Raw genomic sequence first — 8664 nt, forward strand, 5'->3', positions numbered from 1 at the left:
AGGGCTTCCCTGGTGGCGCAGTGGTTGAGAGTCCGCCTGCCGATGCTAGGGGAAGCGGGTTCGTGCCCCGGTCCGGGAAGGTCCCACATGCCGCAGAGCGGCTGGGCCCGTGAGCCATGGCTGCTGAGCCTGCGCGTCCGGAGCCTGTGCTCCACAACGGGAGAGGCCACAACAGTGAGAGGCCCGTGTACAGCAAAAAAAAAAAAAAAAAAAAATCACTGGTCACAGATCACCACAGCAAATACAACAGCAATGAAAAAGTTTGAAATGTTGTGAGAATCACCAAAATGTGACATAAGGGACATGAAGTGGGCAAATACAGTTGGAAAAATGGCATGGATAAGACTTGCTTGACGCAAGGTTGCTCCAAAACTTCAGTTGGTAAAAACAAGCAATATCTATGAAGAGCAATAAAACGAGGTATGCCTGTAAACGTTTGTCATGTGATTAAATGAAGAAGCAAATGAAAAAGAGTGAGAGGACGGTGGCAGAGAGGCTGGCAGAGGACACGGAGGTTTGCAAACAAGTAACTTGGTCCTGATGTTAGAAGAGGGATCCAAGTGTGTGACAGCCTCTGCAGCAAGGAGGCCTTCTGTCCCCATGCAACATCTGGCCACATGTGTGCTACACTGGGTTGGTCAGGAAATGCGTGGAGGTTACTGGGTCTTCAGGTTGCCTTGATTTACCTGGAGTAGTCCTCTACTGGGTCAGCTGCCTTCCCCGCTGCCACCAAGGCCCAACTTCTAAGACTTGACATACTGACTAACTACACAAACCGGTCCATCTGCAAATCAGCAAATAGGTCCTGACCAAGGGTGTAGAGAAGCCTGATTCAGGGCCCAGAAAACACCAAAGAGGACATAGAAAAGTATTATTACAGTGGTGAAACATGGGATGCGACCCCAGTGTCCAATAAGAGAGGAGAGGCTGAGAAAAGTTTGGCATACGCTTATAATGGAATATTGTAAAGCCATGGAATCATGTTTTTAAAGAAATTTTAATAACAGAAAAGACTTTCAGTATACTGTTAAGCGGGGGGGGGAACCCCACCAGGTAAGCAGGTTCTAGAACTCTGCCTACAATATGATCCTTATTTTGTAAGGGAAAAAAAAAAAAACTAGAGAAAATATTCACACATAGAAAAAGATTAAAAGGAAATAGACTAAAATACCCACGGTCACGAACTCTCTGGGCAGTGGTGGGATGGAGGAGGCTCTTTATGTTCTTTTATTTTTTAAGAATGATTTTCCAAATTTTCTTCAATGAACATGTATTACTTTTATAATCTGAAAAATCATTAAAATGAAGATTTGAAAACACCTTTTATGCTAACAAAATAAAGAATAATTAACTGAATAAATCAGTGATAGTTAACTCATTGGAAGTTTTAAACGCTAATGTAATTGCCTTTGAACGTTCCATTTTTTGCCAAAATTTAAAAAAGTTAACTTGTCTTTGAACTTACTGATAAGGAGCTTTATTAACATGTTAGGAAAATAATCTCCACTGCTTTTAACCTTCATCACATTTTCCCTGGCGCTTGAGCAGGTCCTATTTGCCAGATTTTCGAGAGAACAGTTTCTGCCATGAACCTTAAGGTTTATCTTCAGGCAAACTAGACACTTGGCAATAATAATAACAATAATAGACCTTATGTTTGTAAAACACTTTATAATTTGCAAAGCATACGAAGTGCTGGTTATTGTTCTAGTCCCTGGGGATATGAGAGTGAGCAAAATGGTTAAAAGTCCCTGCCTTTGGGGAGTTTACATTATATTGATGAGGGGAGGCAATAAACAAATGAGTAAGATATATAAATGTTGGGGGTGATAAGCGCTATGGAGAAAAATGGAGAGAAGAGAGAGAGGGAATAAATGCGGCGGGAGCTGCTCTTTTAAATCAGTTTGATACTGTTTGAATAGAAAAAAAATGAGGATGTCTCTAAAAATTCTATAGCCCATGGGCAATTAACACATAAAGATACAATGATTGAAGATCTCCATTGAGGAAGCATTCCATTAACTAATTACATATCGTCTAAGATGCAATGTGCTAATTATCAATTTTACAAACTCATAAAATTATGATGAGTCATAGTGATGTTTTAAGTTTTCTATACTTAGCAAAGTTAGTCCTTAACCTTTCTAAGCCTCAGTGTTCTCATCTATAAAATAGGGGCAATTATAGTACTTAGATCAGAGGGCTGTCCTCAGACTCCAGAGAGAAAATACTTATGCTTGGGAAAGAGCATGCATTCAGTGCATGTTCACAATGCAGACATAGCAAGGACATTGCCAGGGGTCCATGCGTCCCTGCCACGTGTTTTCCTGTATATTGTTTCTCCAGTCCTCACAACTATAGTGGGAGATGTAGACTATTTGTTCCCCTTTTCAAGAGGAAATTGAGGCTCTGAAAGGTCAATCTCCTGCCCAGAATCACAAGCCATAAACCCAGGCAGTCCAGCTCCAAGAAGCCGTGCTCTCAGCCACAACTGTACTTTGTGCCAGGGGGACTCAGAAGCCCTCCTGGCTTCAGTTTCTCTCTTCAGGAGGCTGAGAGCTGGCTGCCACCTTCTTGTCCCTTACCCTGTGCTGTGAGCACTTCCAGGGCAAAGGCTTCAGGTAACAGGCATCTGAGTGTGTCTAACTGATTATTCCCCAAGACTGAAGGAGGTGCCCGTATCCCCATCACGTTGCTGCCCGGCCTAACTCCACTCTGTGAACCAGGTGACACAAACCTCCTAAGTTAGTTTCTGATTAACTCCTTTGGGAAGAAGAGGTGAGGATTATGGAAGATGCTGGGATGTGACTCCCTGGGGGGTGAAGGGGGGGGGGGGGGGGGGGGGCAAAGGAGAAAGAGGGGGGGGGGGGGGGGGGGTTGTGTAGAAACAGCCCCCAGGAGGCAGCCCATTCTGCCTGTCTCACTAGGTCCCCACCAGGCAGCATGGACAGACCCCCCACATCCCCCCGTTCTCACAGCTGGGGCACAGGTGAGCAGGACTAACGCGGGTGTCCACAAGCTGGACACTTGTTTTCTTCCCAACGATGCTCCTGGTTACCTACACCCTCCATGCCACCCCAAGGATTCCAGCATCCTCTCCCAGGCCTTGGGCCTCATTGGTTCTGCTCTGGGTCTGAAGCCCCAGCTGCACAGACTGGGCAGATCTCTTCCTGGGGCCCTTCCAGCTCTGAACTTCTAACCTCTCAGTCAGCCACGGGCTTCATTTCCTCTCCAAGGGTTATCATTTCTGGTGCCTCGTGGCTCAGTCGCCTGGATGAACACACCACGGTCAGCGCAGGTTCAGGGTTGGGACCCCTCCGACTTCCCGCTGTCTCCTTGCCCTGGTGGCTGCTCCCCCTGCGGCTCTTCACTGCCTGTCTGAACTGTCACCACTGGAACACCCAAGCCACCTGACTGTCTACTGTCTGATTGCTCCGCAGGGAAAGCAGTCCTCCCCAGGCCCCGGTCCCCGGAGCGGAGGGAGGTGTGAATTCCCTCGCACAGAGTGTGAGCAGCGGACATCAGTCAAGGGCAGAAGAAAGAGCTGATCAGATACGGTCATTCCCAACCTGGATGGAGATGACAGGTAGGGAGGCGAGCACCGCTGGGAAGCAGATCGCCCGGGGAGGAGGGAACAGCTGAGAAAGGGCAGGCCCTAAAGAGAGGGATTTGCACCACAGTTAGATGTCAACAAGCCCTTGGGGGATTCAAAGGCCTCCTTGGAGGGGGGCTTGGGGGGTTGGGAGGGGGTCGTGTCGCCGCCACCTCAGGGCAACTCGCTCTGCCTCAGCACCCAGTGGTGCTGCGTGCTTCACAGAACGACACCTGTGGTCAACCTGAATTGAGTGAGGGCTGAGTGCCAAGCACCATGCTAGGCCCCCTACAAGCATCGCCTCACCTCCCAACCCATCTTCCCCATGTTTCAGATGGGGAAACTGAGGCTCAGAGAGGTTAAGTATCTTGCCTAACATCACACGGCTACGAAGTCTTCCAAGCCCACCCTCTGGTTCCAAAGCCCTTAAACACTCTGTTCACCACAGAATCCTACCTACTTGTCAGCAGAGGCAATTGAGGCACAGGGAGGTGAAGCCACTTGTTCCAGTAGAGCAGTCAGGATGTTTGAGGAGAGTCAGGGGGGGCTTGCGCAGGGCAGGTGCCCATGGACTGTGTGAATCAAGACCAAGGACCAAGCTCCTGGAGCCCCCGCCGCTCACACCTGTCACTGGTGCCCTCCCCTTCCCAGCCTGGGCCTGGCCATCTCCGCTGGCACGGCGCGTGGGATCAGGAGGGCAGCCCTGGGTCCTCCGCGCGCCAGCCTCAGGACCGCCGGGCCGATGGGGAGAGGGGGAGGGTCGTGCGAGTCTGCCGTGGGTCTGGTGGGCACTACCCAACTTCCGAGAGCGATTAGGGAGAGGCGGCTGTACCGCTTGGCGCTGCGCAGCCAGCCAGAGCAGCCGCCTCGGACTCAGCCTCGAGTCCCGCTTACCGCGCCAGGGAAAGTCGGCCCCGGAGCTGGAGAAGGTGCGGCGGGGACACCACCTCTCCCACCGATGGTGCTGAGACAGGCCAGCGTGGTAGGCATCGAAGCGGGGGCATGGCCCTGGTGGCCCGCCCGCCGGAGGGTCAAACTTCCCGGCTCGAGGGACGGGGGTGGGTTCTAGCTTCAAACTCCACAAAGCCCAGAGCCCCTTTCCTCTCCTACCCCGACGAAAAGTGCGTCCTAGTTTACCCTTCTTGGGTGGGTTGTTCAGGGGTCCGCGAAACCGAGGGCGCGGGGTCGTGAAGACTGTCTTATGCTCCCTCCGTGGGGTGGATGTTTGTTTGGGACTCAAGTCGGGCAAGAACCGGGAGACCTCTCTGTCCCTGCGGCCCGATGGCATGCTCAGGGGCAGCCACGGCCCGCGCGAGTCCCGGTGGCCCGCCCGGGGGCGCGGGGGTCGGGGCCGGGGTCCGCGGGAGAGCGGGGTTCCTGTTCGGAGCGCGCTGCGGATCCGCCGCGGACCGCGCTGAGCGACCCCGGGTGTGTGCTTGCGCCGGGGCCGCAGCAGAGCGCGGGGGAAGGGGCCGGGACCCCCCTCCCCGCCCCTCCCCAGCGCCGCCCCCGGCCCCACGCCCCTTACTCGGCTTGGCTGCCTCGCTCCGCTCCGTGCGCCGCACTGCCGGCTCCAGCTTCGGCTCCAGCTCAGGTTCCCGCTCTGGCTCCGCTCCCGCTCCGGTTCCCGCTTGGATGCCGCTGCGTTCGGGCTCGGGCTCCGGCGTCGCGGGGGGCGCGCCGCTCCGCCTCGGCCTGCTCGGCGCGCAGGGGCGTGGCGGGGCGGGGCCCTGCCGAGCCCACCCGGGGCCCGAGATCCCCGGCCGAGGCGGTGGCGGCGGCTTCCCGGCTTCCCGGCTTCCCGGCCCTGCCTCAGCCCCGCCCGGCCGCCCGCCGGCCCAGCACCGCCGCCCACGCCACGGCCGCCCGCTCCCGCCGCCCTGCGCCGCGGCTCCGGGGCCTCAGCAGCGCTGGGCCGCCGCCCGGGTCATTCCTGAGCTGGGGGGACGCGGCGGAGGGGGAGGGCCGAGCCGCGCCCCTCTGCGCACTGCCAGCCCGACACCCACACAGCGGCAGGCGGGGCGGCGCGGCCGAGGAGGCCGAGAGATGCAGGGAGGCCGGCGTGCCAGCCAGACGTGTGAGGACAGACGGACAGGCGTGTGTAGAGAGTGACATACAGATAGGCGGGAGCAGAGGCGCAGACTCAGACATGTGCAGAGAAGGGCAGACAAACGATACGTGCAGGGCAGGACAGCCAGACAGGTTGTTCAGAGGCAAGCCTGGGCATCCCGGTAGGGGACCCCTGTCACGGCCACTGGGAGGGGCAGACGAGCCTGGCAGAGCCTCCTGCTCCCAGTTGCCGCGCGGTGAGTTCTAGGGTGTTCAGGGATGTCAGCTAGGCCCGGCTGAAGCCTTCCTCTCCTGAGGGACCAGCTTGCCTATTTCCTTTACTCCTGGCCTGATCCTATGCCCTCTGTATCCCCCTATCCCCAAACCTTGGGCATAGAGCTTGACCCTGGCAGATGCATGCCTGCCTCAAGGGGTGCCTGGCTCAGGGGGGGGGCTCCTGGCTTACGGACCTGCCCTGTCCCCACTCTACTTTGGGGCCTTGGACAAGCCCAGCCCCATCCGCCAGACCTCCCTTTCTTTATTACACTAGAGCTCCGGTTTATTGCGCTCTCGCTAGTCCTGGTCCTTTCCAGTTATTTGTGGAATCATTTATTTAATCTCCCCTACTTAACTGGGAGTCCCAGGAGGGAGACCCTTGGGGGCCTGCACAGAGCATGCACTCTAAATTTGATGAATGAATTGATGAAATACTTTGTTGATAGTTCTCCTAACCCCCGTTTTGTCGATGGCAGCTAATAAGTGGTTGTCAGAAATAAAACATGAGGATAAGGAGCTGCACATACTGACGATAAAACTTGGGGAAGGGGAGGAGCCATAGGGATGGCGTGGAAGAGAAGCCAGGCAGACAGTGGCACTGCAGGGAGGGTGGGAGCAGAGCAGGCTCTGGTGGAGAAAACAAACCTCACTCCAGCCCACCTCTGACAGTCACCATGTCTTGGGCTTCCCTGGGTGGAGGCAGAGAGACCTGCATGGTCTAGAGCCTTGGTGGGTAAGGACACTTCCCCGCCCCCTTTGGCAACTGTTCATTCTGGGCTCTGCCTCCTGCACTGCCTACCCCATCCCCCAGACTGAGGGGGGTGGAGGGACCCAGGCTGAGGGATTCCAGCTCCATCTGGGGCCATCGGGAGGCGTGTGTGCTATGTGGGGCATGGGGCCAGAATAAAGGGAAACATTTCTGAGTCCTAAGAAATGGAACCTGAGGGGCCCTTTGTCCAACCCCATGCATTTATTTTATGGATGAAAAAATAAAGGACTGGAGAAAGCAGGGGCAGGCCAGGGCTAGGCAGCTAGGATCGGAGGCTCTAGGACTCCCAGGCCAGGGCCGTGCCCCGCTGTGCAACCCTCCTAAAAGTGACCTTGACCTTCCTAAGCAGACCCCTGCTGATCTGTGCAGGATGGATATACTGGTTGTTGAGTGGTTTTACCTGTAGTCTGTCCCCTTTGGCAAGACTGTGTGTATGTGTATTTTGTGGCGCGGCCTGTGGAAGGCTCTAGCTGATGAAGAGCTCACCCCCCTCTACCCTCTGTTTGAGCATCGCAGGGCTGGCAAATCTGGCTTGTTCTTCACACTGGAGCCCGGAATGGGAACTGGTTTCCGCTGGGCATGGTGGTGTTGGGGTCTAGGTTTGGGGAGTTGGCTTATATTGATTTGCCTGTCTGTACCTCCATAAACAGGGCACTGGAGAAACATAAAAAGGTGGAAAAAGAACAGCAAAGCTGGTCACTGTTAATGTTGAGGTTTCTTTTTCTTTCTTTTCAATCTCACATCTCTACGAGTGTCCCTAATGGAGCGAGCTTGCTAACTCTCTCCTCTTCTGTGTCACACTTCTCATGGCTTGCATGAGATGGCTGTACTGTGTTTTATTTAACCAGTTCTCTACTGCTGGGCATTCAGTTTTGAGTTTTTCTCACTTCTAGACAGCACCACAGTGAACATCCTCGTGGGTAAGTTTGTGCATGCTTGTGATCATTCTTGATTTCGCTGGGTACGTCCATATAGTTTTGAAGCTTTCTTCTGTATGGGGTCAGACTTGCAGGAGGGACATTTCCAGGGAAGCACAGTGATATTTAGTGTCTGCTACACCAAAGGGCGGGTTAGGGAGGCTGGAGGGAGGAGCCTGGGAGAGGTTACGCAGTGCCATCTGAGGACAGTGAGATGCCAGGCTGTGGGGACCTGCCCTAGAGTGTGCTCTGTAATACCCCTGTCACTCATAGGTGTGGTCAACTTATCAAGCCTATTGTTGGGGGGAATCTTCTGATACTAAGGGTGGAGGAGGGAAGGAGGAAGGGCCGTCAGCATGGTCTGGCCTCTGGGTGGGATATCTGTCCAAAAAACCCATCACAGGGAATTCCCTGGCGGTCCAGTGATTAGGACTCTGCGCTTTCACTACCAAGGGTGCAGGTTCAGTCCCTGGTTGGGGAACTAAGATCCCGCAAGCCGCGCGGCAATCAGACAATCCCATCACACCCTTCAGGAAGGTTACCTTGTACTAGTATATCCCTTATACAGAATTATGTCAAAAGCATCTTCCCAGCCTTGAATTACGTTACAGAGGGCCCGGCTCTCCAGATTGCCTTGGCTTTGGGGGTGGGGAGTACACCATGCTCTAAAAAGAGAACGAGGTGAGGGAGGAAAACCTAACCCACCAGCTTTAAAAAGATTTTTCCTCTTCCCCTCTGATTTTTGCTAATGGTCCCCCTGAACATGTTAAGGGGGATGAAGGAGGAGAAGAGGGCTTGGTTCTTGCTTGGTGGCAGGTGGGGTCAGGGACCAGAGTCCTCCCAAGGCCAACAAGCCCTGAGGTGGTGCTGAAGTAGCGAGAGGAAGCCGGGGGCAGGGAAGCACCTGTAGAACCTGAGGCAGCCCCTTCTGGAGTTGCTCTCTGCTGAGAGCACGGAGGGTTTTGTGCTCTCATCCCACTTTACGGATGAGGAGACTGAGACCCACCGAATTTAAGTGACTTTCCAGAGATTCACACCTGGTTAAGCCACTCCAGGTGAGA

General features: G+C 54.5%; 2 protein-coding genes across 4 annotated transcripts in view; both read right to left on the minus strand.

Annotated features, from left to right (window-relative positions):
- The window catches only part of BEAN1 (brain expressed associated with NEDD4 1), a 37559-nt gene extending 32308 nt beyond the window's left edge, over positions 1–5251 (minus strand). For 2 of the 3 annotated variants that reach the window (XM_027119705.1, XM_027119704.1), the window contains exon 1: positions 5121–5251. The gene's annotated coding sequence lies outside the window, so the exon portion shown is untranslated. Of the gene's footprint in view, positions 1–978; positions 4165–5120 lie in introns of those variants that run through there. The other variant, XR_003435477.1, reaches the window with a different exon arrangement.
- LOC113627393 (serine/arginine repetitive matrix protein 1-like) lies at positions 979–6593 on the minus strand. The gene is made up of 3 exons (XM_027119929.1): positions 6578–6593; positions 4053–5287; positions 979–3270 (listed from the first exon to the last, which is right to left on the minus strand). The coding sequence occupies exons 1-2, from the start codon at positions 6591–6593 to the stop codon at positions 4056–4058; spliced, it is 1248 nt and encodes a 415-aa protein (XP_026975730.1). The 3' UTR covers positions 979–3270; positions 4053–4055.
- Between the last annotated feature and the right edge of the window lie 2071 nt (positions 6594–8664).

Source organism: Aethalodelphis obliquidens, unplaced genomic scaffold (assembly GCF_003676395.1).
Source record: "Aethalodelphis obliquidens isolate GAN/ISIS:26980383/991018 unplaced genomic scaffold, ASM367639v1 scaffold20, whole genome shotgun sequence".
Classification (NCBI taxonomy): domain Eukaryota; kingdom Metazoa; phylum Chordata; class Mammalia; order Artiodactyla; family Delphinidae; genus Aethalodelphis; species Aethalodelphis obliquidens.